This window comes from Pygocentrus nattereri, chromosome 9, assembly GCF_015220715.1.
Source record: "Pygocentrus nattereri isolate fPygNat1 chromosome 9, fPygNat1.pri, whole genome shotgun sequence".
Lineage (NCBI taxonomy): Eukaryota > Metazoa > Chordata > Actinopteri > Characiformes > Serrasalmidae > Pygocentrus > Pygocentrus nattereri.
The window spans coordinates 45,977,585-45,994,620 of record NC_051219.1 but is presented as its reverse complement, the minus strand read 5'-3'; the positions used below and the strand labels follow the sequence as shown (position 1 = coordinate 45,994,620).

Below are 17,036 nucleotides of genomic sequence, written 5' to 3'. Positions count from 1 at the left end.
TCATTTTAAACTCTTCGGGGTCTGAAGCCGGCGCTCCCACCATGATACGTGGATTACCATGGTTCATTTGTGCGTGATGACTTGAGCCTCGGGTTCACTACACGACTCTTACAGTCTGAACAGATTATAACAGACTGGGCGTCTCACTATCAGACTGGCTTTTTGTAGATTTCTGGGTGACTGGAATATTGGGGATCCGTCCTAAACGATTAGGGATCACACACTACTCAGCTTTCCAGCTGCTGAACTGACCGGACTCACTGAACTCGCGCAAAGTCTCAGGAACTCTCGCGTTCTCCCGTCACTGGGAGACGCAAATAAACAAACGTGAGCTGCTGCTTCTGTTTATCTGCCGTTTGCTCTGATGCAGTAAAGAAGCAGCAGGTAAACATGTTTAAATGAGGATCATGGATGTAATAATGTGATCAGTTGCTATTTTTAGAGTTTTAAATTTACATAAACTCGATTCTGCCTTAAAACTCAGCTCATTAAAAAGCTTCGCTCCACCGGTTTTCTTCGTTTACTTGCTGCATTTGTTTTTCATTGGCTGTTGCAGGAATCCATTCAGATTCAGAGTCGCCGACCAGTTTACACTAGATTACACGCGGAGTCGGGTTTAAAAAAATCAAACGTTTATTGAACTCTGGCCTGAAATCCAGTGCAAAACTAAAGAATCAGACTTCAGACCTGATGAATTTCTTCTGAGCTAATGAGAAAACGACACGCATTAGATGTTTTGCCAAACTACTGTTACTTTATCGTGTTACCTGAGTGAGTTTCTGGGAGCAGCTCTGTGTGTGGTCCCGGCGAGCCTGTCTCTCCAGAACCAGCTCCTCCTGGGCCTTCTCAGCCTTCTCCTTCACCAAGGACAGCTGGGCCTGCAGCTCCCGAACCTGCTCCCCCAGCAACACGACGTGGGTCAGACAAGCTCTTTATTTTAGCACAGCCATACAAGAAAATTCACACTTACAAGCACCGTTTACAAAACCTTCTATTCCTTTGAGACTATGGCCCATAATTATGAAAGCCCATTTCCGCCACTGAAAAAGAATAACCATAGTTCGTCATTATAACGAGATATTTACATAATTATGACTATGAATCTCAAAATTGACATCCTATCTCAGAATATTGAGATACTGTATCATAATTATGACTTATAATCTCATAACTGTGACTTGCTCTCATATAATGAGATTCGGTCTCATAAACATGACTAGGTATCTCAAAATTACGACGTAGTATCTCATTATCATGACCTGCTGTCATAATGAGATCCTGTCTCATAATTCTGATTAAATATTTATTATGATGAATATAATCATGACGAAGTACCTTATAACAAGATCTCATAATATTCAATAGGTTTCTCGTAATTGTGACTTGCAATCTCTATTATGACTTATCTCATAATACATACTGTCATAATTATGATAGTATATGATCATTACGACTTGGCACCTCTAATTGACTTACTAAGGCATAAATGACTTACTATGACTTAGTATCTGATACTTGTGACTTGCTATCTTATAATATTGAGATTCTGTCTCAAATAAGATTTATTATCCCATAATAATGAGATCCTGTCTCATTATGACTTAGTATCTCATAATTATGACCTGCCATCATAATAATGAGATCCTTGCTTATAATTACAACTTAATATCTCATCATTTTGATCAGCATCTTATAACAAGGAGATCTCATAACGTGGAAGTTTCATAATTTTCACTTCCTTTGTAATAAATGACTTATTATGACTTAGTATCTTGTAATAATGAGATAACGAAGAGAAAATGCTCTCATTATTATGAATAAGTAGATGACATCATTATGAGAAGCTTTCTCATTTTGACATATTATTTATTTACTTTTTTTTTTTCAAGCTTTGGAAATGGGCTTCCATACATGATGTCTGCATTATGTCCACAGTCAGTCCGTAGCATCCAGGGCACACATGACTGCATTTAATCTGCTGGTGACAGTAAGACGAGCTTCAACCGTTTCCATTTCCTCCTCCAGTGGCCCCGAGGCCGCCGGCGCTGCACGCAGCCTCCATGTAATTCAAAGCACAAGACGAGTGATTGTGACCTCGAGACTGTAATTATCTCTCTTTACTAAAAATGTTATTCGCAAGCCAATTAAATAGTGACTGTGAAATGGAGTGGGACTTTGACGGGGATGTGTGTGTGTGTGTGTGTGTGTGTGTGTGTGTGTGTGTGTGTGTGTGTGTGGATTTGGGTTGTTTATATTTACTGGAATGCTCACTTTTTAGTCTATTTGCCTTAAATCTTTACCAGAAAAGAACGAGCAGGAATGTGTGCAGCTCGTTTTCTAACTCTAAACTGAAACCCCTCAATGGTGGAACGCCTTAAAGCACAGCAGTGATTTTCAGCAGCAGTTTAGGCCCCAGGAGTTCCCACTAAACCCTCCACCAGACTCCCACAGAGAGTTAGCGGTGCGTATCCTCCCAGGCACAGGACACCTCTCTCTTCAGCTTTCCTGCTCAAGGCTCTGTCTGTTTTTGAACCCAAGGATTCAGTGTTTCTGCAGGGCGAATGAAGAATAGCTGTGTTTCGATTTTCACAGCAGTAATAATGACGCTGCACTCAATAAGGCAGATTGTTGGTATTATGCTGTGTGTTAACCTGAGCTCTGGCACACTTTCTGCCAGGAAAGAAAAGCCTGTGTGTGTCATCCACTGACGACTAACCCACATTTGCTCCACTGCCCTGCCCCAGACGTTACCATGCCAACACAGATTTGGAAGTAGGTAATGTCAATACAAGAGATATGAAAATAATGTATGACGTGCCAATTTAAGGGGGGGTCAATAATTCTGTTAATAATATCAACTGGTATCATTTTCCATTTTAAAGGAACACCCGTGTAGTTTTGCTGAAGCTGTCCTTTACTGACTGATATGACCGTAACAGTCTTAAATAATGAAACAAAACCTTCAAGGGCTGTTTTTGTATTTTTACATCAGAAATGAAAAGATATTTTAAATGACACTACAACAGTTAAGCTCTGAATGCTTCCTCTGAGGTTAAATGAGATCCCTGACATTTTCTCACTGATGCTGTTAAGACTAGAGGTGGGGAATTCCAGAGCCGGAGGGCCGGATTACTGCACAGTTTGGTGATTTTCCTACTCGAGCACACCTTAATAACTTTTGTTGGTGTGCTATAGTAGGGAAATCACCAAACTGTGCTGGGGTCTGGCCCTCGGTTCCCGCCCAAGGTTTTAATACAAGACTTTTCGTGAAATTTTCTGAAAATGCTCTCCAGGGCAGAGGTTCAGTGTTTTTCTATGGATGAGCAAAAGCTTTTTGAAAACGCAGATTTCAAGCCGATAACTTGCGCAGCGTCAACCGATGCACGGCAAGCAGTTTTATTGTCCTTCTAAAATTGGAGTTCGAATATCGAATTGTGGTCTGGCAGTTTGCGGGTCAACGTCTACTGTATTAGTAACGCCGCCGTCACGACGTTACACAGTCTCGACTTTTCCTTCATGCGTTCTGTTTTCCACACTGCGTGTGCTCACAGTCGTCTTCTTTGGCTGGTTGTGCTCCACATCGGGCTGGAATGCTTATGCGAGTGTTTTCGAGTCTCTTCTGGACACAGACTTTGAGAAATGCTGCTGGGGTGAACAAAGATTTTTTGGAAACGTAAATAAATGAACATTATTAGAAGGCGTAGATGTATGGCAACAACATGTGGAGGATTCAGTCCTTGTTTTACATGATTGATGTTTTGTCTTGAAATTGGCAGTTAAACAATGAAAATATGAAAAACGTGGTTGGTTAGTGTAGTGGGTGGTGGTTGGTTAGTGTAGTGGGTGGTGGTTGGTTAGTGTGGTGGGTAACACCTCTGCCTTCTACACTGTAGACTGGGGTTCAATCCCCCACCTGGGTAACCACCCTACACTATACCAATAAGAGTCCTTGGGCAAGACTCCTAACACCACCTTCGCCTCCCTGTGTAAAACGATCAGATTGTAAGTCGCTCTGGATAAGAGCGTCAGCCAAATGCCGTAAATGTAAAATAGTCATGATTAATCGCTTTCTTTTGTGTGGTCAATTTGGCTTATGTCCTCAAATTTAACCTTAAAGAAAGTTCATTTTGCTATGTGCGTGGACAAAACATGCTTTATCAGAATGTATTTATTATAATTCAGTAACACTCATTTTATCGTATGAGTTGGTTTTGTCTCGTTTTGTCAGCTGAATTACTGATATTGCTGCATAAGCAGCATGTTCGGCTTTTAAATGATACATCAGACTCGATGTACTTTAGCAATAAACAAATTAATTCCACTGCATGTGGCAAAATGTGTTCATGTGTTAATAATTTTCTACTGCATTTTATACATGCAGCAACTTTGGTGCTAAAAATCCTGAACCTTATTTAAACAATCAAAATGCACTAAGCCAATGTGGTCTGGCCAAAACGGCAGGTGGCTCAGTTTGCTGCTGGTTTTATGATGGTCCACAACAAACATGGGGATTCAGCATCAGAGCATCATTTCCTCCTCCTCTAGCAGCCTGTCAGCGCTGTCCGCCCAACCGGCCTGATTCTTGATAAACACTGCTATCATTCTTGTAGCACCAGCTGCTGCTTATAACAGCAGACCAGCATTAGATTAAATCAGGGAATGTGTTTTTGGTCAAACTAACAAACCAGTCATGCAGAAGAAAATATACAGTAAGCTTTATTCTTACTGCTCTGACACAGCGTTTCACACACACACACACACACACACACACACACACACACACACACACACACGTTTCGCTTTTTCTGTTTTCACAGTGGCAAATTGGAGTAAACTGCAAAATTTCAGGCCAATAAACAATCACCTCCCAATCACCCCCGCCCCCCCGCCACCCCTCGCGGGTGTAATTTGGTGCACTTTAGCTGTGCAGTGTGAAACCAACTAACCCATATGAAAAGACAGAAAAGCCCAAACTCTGGTGCAAATTTTAGTAAACTAGGTGTGAAAACCTAATTTATAACATCTGACCGTAAAGTGTGATAATTAACTGAGAGCTGGAGGATTCTGACCATTATAACTGCACTGCCTTGTGCTGTTTTACATGGAGGCTTTTATTTGAACTGTGTGTGTGTGTGTGTGTTGGGGTGGGGGGTGTTTCTGAGCACTCACCAGCACAGGGCTGGCCTCCATGGAATCTGCCACCTGCTCCTTGTTGCTGTCTTTATGGCTGTTCTCCTCCTCCGCTTTGTCCAGGTACACCTCATGACCTTTGATCTCTGGATGGTCCCTAATGTTGGGCTGTTGCATGCATGCATGGGCAAGTTAATGAAGGAAACAAAAGCAACCAAAACCAAACAATAAAAGAGAGAATGGAGTACAGGACAGTAGGGCAATGAAGGGACGGGAGCAGGTCAGGTGGTGGAATGCGGATGGTCAAACACAGGACAGGAAGACGGGACAAGAAGAAGGAGGGCGTTCAAAAATCGAAAAGGCCACAAATCACCAAACGTAAAATGACCAAACCAAAAAAAAAAAGACTCGAGACAAAAGACGACTCACAAGACGATGAAAAGTATGTAAAGGAAAAACAGCTTGGTCACTGTGGCGGGAGACAGAGTGGCAAACAGAACCAAAACGGCCATGAGGAGAGCCAGCACCGGCTGTGGTGGGACGGAGTGTGGGAGAGGGACACAGAAGAATCAAAGAGAGAGGGAGAGGAGAAGAAACGGGGAGAGACGGGGTGCAGAGACCACAGGTCATGGTGCCCATGCAGGGAGAGGGGAGAAAAAAAAATGGAGGAGAGAGGGAGGGAGGAGAGAGTGGTCTGGATTGGGATTTTAAGTTTTGGACCTCTAATGGAGTCTATGCCTAAACACAGCATATCCTAATAAACCTTTCCACCCACTTCACTTCACACAGGAATATTCCCGTCGACTTCCGTTATCCAGTGGTGTAGTCGGGCACATGCACTGACTTTCTTACCAGGCTATTTATACAGAGTGACCTCTGAAGATGGGTTTCTATAGACACTCACACCAAACGACTTTCCAAGCGATTTCACTGTCGCAGACAAATTTCCAATGTCGGAATAAAATCATGAGAGTCGTGTTAGAGGGAGTATGGGAACGTGTTTTAATTGAAGAATCATCAATGTTTCTGTTTTCTGTCTCACTGGTTTCTTATTTTGTTTGGTTTTTATGGTTTAGGTCATAATATCCAGTCATCACCGCTGAGTCGCTGCGTGTCGTGTTGGCGTGTAAATCTGTCAAATTAGAAGTAACTCCACATTTTACAGGTTAATGAATAAAACTCTGGGTGATGATTTACCAGAATGTACAGCTCTACAGTGAACGGGGCCCACCACGTCGTCCCACCTGGATCACTATAAACTCCCAGCGGGAACAGGGTGGGAATAATCTCGGAATTCTGTAAACAGGGTCACTGCAGGATTCCCAGTCTTTGCAAAATCATAGTCTGTGACTGAAAACAGTGACACTTTAGATGTGAGAGGGTGTCGGACTTTTTAATGTCTTCTAGTGTATGTTTAGCATAAGACGCCTCACAACTCAGGAAAAAGCCGGTCAATTCCATGATTAGTAAAACATGTTGATCATTTTTATCCGTTGCTACAGATGCCAGAGTGTTTGCGCCTCCTGCCGTCTGTGACAGACATCATAATGTGATCTCAGTTAAAAATAGACAAGCTGACCCTTATTCATCAAAGCTGTGTATGACCATAAATTCAGCACGTCCAAATTTTACCACCAGTTTTGTTGTTCATCAGTTTCATCCTGTACAATATTGAAATCCAAACTCGCGTCCAGTAGGAATGAAAAATTTGAGCATAATAGTTTAACAACCTGCTCTATTTGCCATTGGCAGTGATATGAAAAAGAATAGAAAATAATAATTCTACTAATAATTTCTGCACATCTCGTACGCAAAGTGGATGGACTCACTTTACATGCACATCGAGGTAAAACAAACACTGCAACTACTCCACGTTCCATTCAAAGATCTACTGCACTGCGCTGTTTTATTCTACTGACCCTGATCTCATGCACTGCAATAACAGAACGTTTACATGTTATTTTAGTGAAATAATCACACAACACAATCATATCATTCTACCATCTTTAAAAACGGTCCATCTTTAAAGATGTTTCAATTATTTTACATTTTATTCTTTCCATTCGTTGTTATTTTAACGCTAATTCTAGACAAGTGTAGTCAGTAGTGGGCGCAGTTCACTCACTGCTTGGCCTAGAAGTCCACCTACGAACACAGCTGTTAACTCACTAGCTGCTGAATGCTGCCATTTCGTTGGTTCCCTACTGAAGTGAATGCATGAATTAGGGTGTGCTTCATGTAAATGGCGGGGCAGTCGTGAGCTGGAGGTCAGGGAACCAGCCCTGTGACCGGAAGGGTGCCGGTTAGATCCCTTCGGCTGACGGTCCATGACTGAAGTGTCCTTGAGCAAGACACCTAACCCCCAACTGCTCCCTGGGCACTGTGGATAGGGCTGCCCACTGCTCCGGGCAAGTGTGCTCACTGCCCCCTAGTGTGTGTTCACTGGTGAGCATGTATGTGGGTGTTTCACTGATGGGTTTCAGGGATGGGTTAAATGTGGAGGTCTAATTCCACAGTGTGCGAACACCGTTGGCCAATGGTTCTGAATTCAATTAATGATATGGAAATTTGGGTGCTGGTAGGATGGCACTTGATTTCACGCACTAATGCAGATTCATCACTTGTGCTGAAATATCTGCTTGTTCTCGTATGAAAGTTCCATAAATCAAGCGCAGACTGGTTTGTACGTCATTAAAGGCTTAAACTCTGCTCTTTTTAGACTCATTTTCTTTGATGAATAAGGGCCATTCTGAAATATACTAGCACGACATGCTAGTCTAGGATACAAGTAGCACGGCGTGCAAACTACATTTGAGTAAAGTTACATCAGCTCTGTGAAACTAACAGATAAACAGATAAAGCTGTTAGAAAAATAAGGGCAAAATATCTTCTAAACAGGACCGGTCACTGATGTCAGGATTAAAAAAGGGGTTTGTAAACGATTATATTAGCCACATTTACGTGCAGCCTAATAATCCGTTAATCTGACTTATATCTCAATCAGAATAGAATACATCCATGTAAACACTGCATTCGGAATAGTCTCATCCGATTGAGGCCATTTGGAATACAATTTCTATCTGATTGAACGAGGTGAGTAATAATAATGATCCTGTAAATAATCCATTAAATAGAAGGACAGTATCCGTGTAAACGTCTGTATCTGATTACATTCCCTATCGGAAAGTTTAATCCGTTCTGCATGAGCGTCGCGTCACAGTGAGAGTTTATACCGTTCAACACGGCGGAGCAGAAACTGGTCTGCAGAGGAGACGAAGTTCATGCTCTGATCTTTAAAAGACGGCGGTGGGACGGACGTCCAGCTTATGCGTCTCAGAGCACGACGTCTTCCTCTCGGCCTTCTTTAATAAGGACGTGTGAAGGACGTTTTCCTGAGTCTGACGTCATTTTAAAGCAGTTAAAAACACAATCACTGCTCACTGCTGCTCATCTCATGTGATGCTGATTGTCATGGTAACGTTTACTCTAAGCGGTTCTCCACGCATGTGGGTCATTTTGGATCTGATTACTTGTAGTGAGCCTGTAAACAGAGATTTTCCATCAGATTGTTGAGTAAAGTGAGCATAAACTCGGAATGTGTTCAATTGGATCGGAAAAAATCTTAGCATGTAAACACGGACAAGAGTTTAAAAAAAGAGGGACAGGACACGTCTTGAACTTCTGACATTGTTCTCCATTATTTTGCGAGTTTGTTGACCATGTGTGCTGGGCTGATGTAGATTTATAGTGTACCCCCTTTTTTCCTAGGACTACACCACTGCAGGCTTCCATAGCTTATCGTGAGGATGGTGCCCGAGAGGCTTCTTCTCAAAATGATTTTAGCTGTTCTACACAGGCAGTACAGCTAGTGGAATGGTTGCTAACATGCAATGGTCAGCCATTGGCGTGTACTTATGAAGGCTGTGGGAACTGGGTCAAATGTGTTTGAAGTAAACAGCTTCCAACAAATCAAATGGTCAGTGGCATGCAAGGGGTAGATGTCTGGCAGCTTTACTAAACAGGTATGACCAGATAATTGATGAATATCGGTCAGTTAAAGGGTTTACTGTATCGCCTGTTGCACTGCTTTCTATGTTACACTGTTCGTTTTGTAGTATTTTATGGTATTTTAAGTTTAGGTATGTTTTAGGTTTGATTATTATTTCACGTAATCTAAACAAACAGCAGCACAAATGAATTAAAATGACTAACTGACCCATTGATTCAGCTTTTATGAGTATGAGTCGTGGCTATTCCACAAATGCAGTCCTTCTTCAAACAGATATTTGACCCAACTGGTGGTGGTACACTCATGAAAATGAACTCCATTAGAGGCCAAAGTGCTGCTCTATAAAAGGTCTTTACGTGTAATAAGAGCATGCTTATTAGTTGGCAAGTTGGCAGGCCTTCTTAAACGAATGTGTTTGGACAGAGCAGTGTTAGTAAAACTTAGCAATGATTTAAAAAGCAAAGCAAAAAACGGAAACTTGCTGCCAAAGAAATGCAAACGGGATAAAAGAAAAACCAACTAAAAAAGATAAAAGGAAAGATTAAAACCTGAGAGGCAGAGTAGATGAAGCGGCATTCTCACCTTAAGCTGAGCTGCGATCTGGTTGACCTGAGTATCTGCGGTGTCTGCAGATTGAACCAGTAAGGGCATAGGGGACGCCCCCTCCACGTGCTCCTTCTCAGAGGATTCCTCCAAAGCCTCAAGCCTCTGACTGAGCTTCTGCAGCTGGGCCTGTAGGCCCTGGAGCCTGGTCTGAAGGGCCTCCACCAGTGGCAGACTGGAGCCCTGAACCTGGTTCTTCTCCAGAAATCCTGACTCAGCAGGTTCTCCACCTGCGATTTTGCGGTAGATTGAGTCCGACGAGGCGGCCAGAAGGCAGTTGGAATCAGCTGACGTGAGGAGCTGGATGGCTGAGGTAACAAGCTGGGCCTGGTCACGGATGGCCAGGAGGTCCTTAATGCTGAGGCACTGAGAGGTGATGGCATACTCGGCTCCTTCCACCTTCTCCTCCAGGAGGTGGCTTCCTTCACCTCCCACTGGGCCCTCACGGTGTTCTGGGCTGGGTACACACTCGGCCGAATCTCCAGCCTCTGCGTCTGTTTCCATGGCTGGCCGGCTGGCACCGTGAGTGGAGGCCAGATCACAGCGCTGAAGGTTGGACAGCAAGACGCGGTTCTCGTACTGGAGCTTCTTCACTTTGCCGCTCAGCTCTCCGATCTGTAGCCTGGCCGCTAGCAACTCCTCCGTGGACGTCTCGTTCAGTGGCGCTTCTTCAGAAGCTGTCGCTCCAGGAATGATGGCAGGAGGGAGGATGGTGGAAGGTGACGTCTCGATCTCAACATCAGGAGGAAGTTCTGACTTGTAGCGGTTTAACTCGTTCATCAGCAGCTTGTTCTGTTCCTCCATCTCAATCAGCGAGCGCCTTAGAAGGTCCGCCTCTTCCTCCACAAACTGCAGGTGTCGCTGCAGCTCCATCACGTTCTCGGCCGACGCTGAAAGCAGCAGTTGCCCAGCCCCTCCGGTTACCGCCATACCTCCAGGTGTCTCCTGGATCTTCATGTCATCCATTTCAGCCCGGAGGCCACGGTTCTCCACCTCGAGCTCCACGATGCGGCGGCTCAGCAGGTTGGCCTCCTCCTCGACCAGCTTCAGGTGGACTCTTACCTCGGCCTCACGGGTGTGGGGCGAGTCGGCCACCTCCTCCACGGTCAACGAGGCATCGACGTCACCGTAGAGTGAGCGGTACTTGGCCAGCTCCTCCTTCATGGCCTCGTTGTCTTTTACCATCTTGGTGAGCTTCTTGCACATGAGTGCTGACTCTTCCTTGGCAAAGTGGAGCTGGCATTTCAGGTCTGAACTGTCCTCTGGAGGCTGTAGGCATCAGAGACAGAGGCTTATATATCAGTGACATGAATAATCTGAATTGCAGTGCGTTTTGGGTAGAGGTTTGTTGTTTGAGCTGACACTGATACTGAGGCAATATATTTTCTTTAAAAACAACTAAGCTTAAAAATGAGGTATTTACAATCAAAGCACTTCAGAAGATGAACATCTAGAAATATGCTATTATGCTCAGACTACTGGAACACTACCACCCAACCAGAACAATCACACAGCTAATAACACCTCACAATGTGAGCGTAAGTTATTTCAGGCTTGATCTGTTACAGAACTAGATCAGACTCGTTCTCTAGTATTTTCAAGAATTTCAAGAGGGCTTAATGCTGATACCCAGGATTGGATCAGTGCCATCTCTTGTTTGAAGTATTGTTAAATCTGGCTTTTGGTATTAACGTCTAAACTTGTCTATAAAATGAAATGTTACTTAGCCTAAATGAGTAGTTCTCAATCCAGTCAGAGACCCCCAGGCTGTCCACATTTTCCATGGATTCCAGCTTTTAGCTTTGCTACATTCCAGCTTTTCCACAATAGACCATTTTCACACTTCCGTGTTTGTTAATGCGGAAGAGTAAATAGTAACGTTAAATGGCCTCCCGTCGTGCCCAAAATCATCGCTGCGTCGCTGAAGAATTTCGTTAACCACACCAGGTTGCAGCAGCAGTTCAAACATAGACTAATTACCATGACGTTGCACTTTTAATTTGCCCTGCTTGAACATTTCCATGTACAAAGCATGTTGTTTATCTAGTGTAATCACCAAAATCCATAAATGAATTTTGCAGGTTATCCAAGGAACTGTAGCATCATAAAAAGCAACATCTCCAGCACTTCAGTTTGAAAACATCTACTGCTTTTTTTGCCTTCAGCCTTTCCGTCCCTCCTCAGACAAACGTACCAGAGACGGAACGCCAACAGATTTAAATCCGCTATGAAAGTGTGAGAATGAATCGATTTGCAGTGTTTAACTCTAAACGCCTACAGCGCTTAAACTCTGAGAGGAGAATCAATAGCACTAATAAACACGTCATCTCATCGTTAAACAGGGACATGTGGACATAAAAGCGTCTGTCCGTTTTTTACATCACTATTTATCACTGTTTACCTTTTTATGGCCACAGGATGCATCAAGGTCTGGGGCTACAGTCTGCTTCACCGATCATTAGGAAAGTGCTGTGATGAAATACAGTAAGTGATTAAAGATGTTATTGCTCTACCTGAGGTGACGTCTTCTTGTCGGGCTTGTTGTTCGGCCGCGCTCCTCGCTTCTTCAGAGAATTCTGAAGAGGAAACACAAAGGCAAGTCAAATTAATTGAAGCTGTTAATAACTGCAGAAAAGCCCCCTTAACGTCCCCACGTGCAGCGCCACCGAGCACTTGTCTCCAGAGAGGTGGCGACAGGGCTGCAGATGTACAGTTGGCTGAGCTTAAGAAATGTAAACAAAGAGACGGAGGGAGGAAGATAGGAAGAGCTGAGGAATAGGAGAAAAGAGAAATCACTCTCGCTCCTTCCCGACCCACCAGAGAACATTACGCTCGGGTAAGATCCCACAAAGGTGTGGAATTTCAGCCATTTTAGCTTTTAATCCTTTTTTTCTTGATATCAAAAATCGTGACTATTCAAATTTTTATTCTTACTAGTAAAAATGTTTCAAATAAAAATGAATTTTTATTTGATTTAATGTTTATTGGTTTTCTTGACTGGCCTTTTTTGAAACGTTTGGAATGAGTTACATATTTTTAAAAAAATGTATTGCACCATATTTTAAATATATGGCTGATGTTGGAAGAAAACCTTGTATCTCCATCTGCATGTAAATTTCATGATGAGTGGACCAATAGAAACGTCCCAAAATGACCTGGAAAAACATTTACATTTCCAGCATTTGGCTGACGCTCTTATCCAGAGCGACTTACGATCATTTTACACAGGCAGGCCAAGGTGGTGTTAGGAGTCTTGCCCAAGGACCCTTATTGGTGTAGTGTAGGGTGTTTGCCCAGGTGGGGGATTGAACCCCAGTCTACAGCGCAGAAGGCAGAGGTGTTACCCACTACACTAACCAACCACCTGTCCGGTATAAAAACGTCTGGTTCCATTGGTTTCCATTAAAAGTAGAGTAGGTTTTTTCCTTCTCCTGTAAAGTTAGCATTTTGAAGATAGGAGGTTTTCTTCTGACAACAACAATATACAGATATATATATATATATAATGTATATTTGGAAATATTTACACCTAATATTTATTACAATTACAAGAACTACAAATCCAGAAACAAAACTGCCACCGGTGCATTATTTCCCGTAAACAGGCAGCTCAGATGATCATACCTTTTGATCAGAATTGGTCAAACATCTGTGAAATGCTGTTGCTGAATATGTTTCGGGCAGATGGACGTAACCTCTAGATAATCTCTGTACGCTGCGTCCGTGAAAGAGTGGAGACGTGTCGACAGAGTCAGAGCGAGAGGTGTGAGTTATGTCGCTGTCACTGTCCCTCACTGGGCGCTCTGTAGCATTAGACCCTCATAAATCATGACTCGGCCTGTGAATCTACATGGACATAAAACACGCACATGCTTGCAGCAGGGTAAGCCAGGTCTGCTGTTTCCATGGAAACCAACCCTGCTCCGCTGCAGCGAGACAGGGGATGCACTCTCACCGTATTACAGCTTGATGCGGACAAAAACAAATAAGATTTCCTGGCCACTCCGAGTGCCCTGTAGCGTCGCTAACGGCCTGGACATCGACTACTGTAGAACCATAAACAGGGGGAAAGTATCTGGATGGGATTTGAAGCAGAACTGAAGCATCAAATCCAATTCCCACCCCGATTTCTGTTTGCTGACAGTGTGGCACAGTTTAGCTGCTGGCACAGGAAGTGTAAATGGCACTATTAGAGTCAATGCGACTGCGCTGCAGCATCGACCTGGCGGTGCATCTGTGTTTTGGTTCTGTAGCGTCTGCAGAGCGTCTGCGGTAAAGAGGTTTGAGGATAATGAGATTACAGAGAGCTAACGTCATTATTTACACGGCTAAACTCCCATAGGCCTCTTACACGCACATGTTGCACGAGGAAAAGAGCTTGTGAATGCCGTGCTCATCCACCTTTTCCTTCCTCTCACTCTCTCTCTCTGTCTCTGGTGTTCCCCCACTCCATTAGTCTGGAGATTCACAGCTCCCACTAAAATTCCATCCCTGCTGCCAAGTACGTGCAAACGGCTGGGCCTCCCACAGCACCAGCTATGTGTCACCCCAGCATGAGGTCACGTACATACACACAAGAGTGTATTCACACATAATAGCTGCCCGTGTCAGCACACTCAGTAATTGGGAATTTCTTGTATGTTACCAACAGTGTTTACTAATGACCATATCGACTGGCCACTGAATGGAGAGCCCCATTAGCTACACTACTTAGAGCTGTGGTTCTGCCAAAGAACCTTAAATGTAGTCAGTCACCCAAGATGACCAGCCAAGCAATGATGCCTCAAACTGTTTTACTATTGATAGTCAATCTCAAACAGGCCTGTTTATGTGGTTTCTGATTTCTGACACTGGAAACATTTGTTGGTGTAAAACCATATCTCCATTTTTGTGAATCAAATCATGGGGGAAGTCGTGGGCTGGAGGTCAGGGAACCAGCCTTGTGACCGGAAGGTCGCCGGTTTGATCCCCCGAGCTGACAGTCCATGACTGAAGTGCCCTTGAGCAAGACACCTACGCCCCAACTGCTCCCCGGGTGCTGTAGATAGGGCTGCCCTCTGGTGTGGGCAAGTGTGCTTGGATGGGTCAAATCTGGTGGTGAAATTCCCTGTTGTGGGACTAAAAAGGGTCCCACAAAAAAAAAAAATCCACTTAGAACTAAAAGGAAACCACAGAGAACCAAGAAGACCAAAAGCATGAACTGAATGTTTTGGGTAACATTTTAGATGATTTTACACAGGTAGTCCAAGGTGCTGTTGGGAGTCTTGCCCAAGGACTCCTATTGGTATAGTATAGGGTGCTTGCCCTGTTGGGGGATTGCACCCCAGTCTACAGTGTAGAAGGCAGAGGTGTTACCCACTACACCACACTAAATAAAATATGCTGTGATTTTATTAATATCTCTAATCATGAACCTGGTTTTAACGTCAAACATGAAGCTAAAATCCACAGATCCACAGCTCCAGATGCAGCTGTTATGCCAGTTAGCCAGAAGAATTCGCAAACAAAATAGTAAAGAATTTAAGAGCAGCGGCTAAACGTGTTCACTTTTATTCAGTTTAACTTAAGTACACGTCGTTATCTCTTATACAGGATATTTGCATGGAATAGAAAAGATCTGCGCAGCCACTGTTACATTTGCATGGCAGCAGGTCTATAAATTGGTTCTGAATATGTTACCATTGTGTTTAAAGCAACAGACTGGGGTTCAATGCCCTGTCTGGGTAACCACCCTACACTATACCAATGAGAGTCCTTGGGCAAGACTCCTAACACTGCCTTCACCTCCCTGTGTGAAATGAATAAAAATGTAAGTTGCTCTGGAGAAGAGCGTCAGCCAAATAATGTAAAATGAATATGTTACTGTTGCGTTAAAGCGACATACACATTAGTTGTGACTCGCTAATACATGGCTTACTTTGAAATAAGTATTCTTGACTAAAAACTTTACGCACAAGCTTCAGTACAACTCTTATCTCAATTTTTGTCATTTTCCTTTTTTTATTTTATAATTTGAAATTTCCAATTTAGATCATCTCTAAATGAAATGACGAATGCACCAATGTTCCAAAATCGCTTGAAATAAACAAAATCTCCTTTAACTTTCATTAAAAGTTAAGATCTTTTCTCTCCTCCTGTAAAGTTTCTCCCCTGTTTCTGACAGTGACAGTACACTCTGCAATCACACAGTACGGGGTGATTTCAGCACTTTCAAATTTAATATCTGCCTCTTTAACAGACGTATTTGTTGATATAAGCCCAACCTTGCTTTGTGCTCGTACACCTGTGTTGACTCTGTTTCAACCCACACACTTTCTTGCTTTGTCATCCGACTCCCACACTGCTCATCCGCTATCCGGGTTTCATCACCATGAAATTTAATGAGCATGCCGAAACCCGAGACAGTCGGCGCACACGCCGTGAGGAAGATGAGCGGCTGCACACAGGCTGGTATTTGTTTAGCCCTGCCCTGTGCTTGACTGGCCTGATGAAATGTGTCCTCTTGCACAGGAAAGGAGAGTAGGAATAATCGCAGATGGGCTGATATGAAACCATATTACTCTGATCTAACAAACCCCAATGAAGAAGTTCTGCCAGCTCTGCACTCTCAGAAAATACAGGCAGTAAACTGTCACTCTCCTCACTGGGGTGGGACCCTCAAGGCTCCATCTCAGTGCCTTCAGTCAGGGCACATAACTGAACCATAATCCACTGAGATGATCTGTTCTAAGCTGGACTGACTCCACACGCCCCGCCTCGCCTCGCCTCCAGGCTTTTACTCTACTGCTCTGTTTTAAAACATTCGCTTATGAAAAGGAACAAATACCAACTTTTCACCTGGAGGAACTGATTTAAGCTCCACAATCAGACCTTAGAACCACTGCAGAACCTTTGAGGGAACATTTACACTGTTTGTACCTTGATGAACGAAAAATGGACCTAAACAGAACCTTCATTTCTAACAGTGTACCGTCAGGAAAAGCAAGATGTATTGGCTCGTTTTCATTCCGTCTCGGCCTCCTCACTCTTCTCCTCTTACCTGATCGTTTGAATGAATTATGAAATAACCAAGGTGATGGTGTGAGCGTTTGTGCGAGAGAGAGTGAACATGAGAGGCAGCCTTCTTGCCTCATGCTCCACTGAGCACGCTCAGTCATGGAGAACAAAAGGCATGAGTGCAGTAATGATCCACGGCGGTTGCATAAGCAGGGCTTGGCCGGCACAATGGACACTGCATGTCCATTCTGAGTACCACGCAGTGTTTCTTCGGAACAGCACAGTGGCACTGACGTGC

At 43.7% G+C, this 17,036-nt stretch overlaps 1 protein-coding gene across 2 annotated transcripts in view; it reads right to left on the bottom strand.

Annotated features, from left to right (window-relative positions):
* soga1 (suppressor of glucose, autophagy associated 1) overlaps positions 1 to 17,036 on the bottom strand; it is an 89,254-nt gene that overhangs the window by 17,187 nt on the left and 55,031 nt on the right. For both annotated transcript variants that reach the window (XM_017715683.2, XM_017715684.2), the window contains exons 4-7: positions 12,256 to 12,318; positions 9,722 to 11,011; positions 5,170 to 5,298; positions 768 to 893 (exon numbers count right to left, since the gene is read on the bottom strand). In XM_017715683.2, the coding sequence (XP_017571172.2) occupies positions 768 to 893; positions 5,170 to 5,298; positions 9,722 to 11,011; positions 12,256 to 12,318 (1,608 nt within the window). The remainder of the gene's footprint in view (positions 1 to 767; positions 894 to 5,169; positions 5,299 to 9,721; positions 11,012 to 12,255; positions 12,319 to 17,036) is intronic.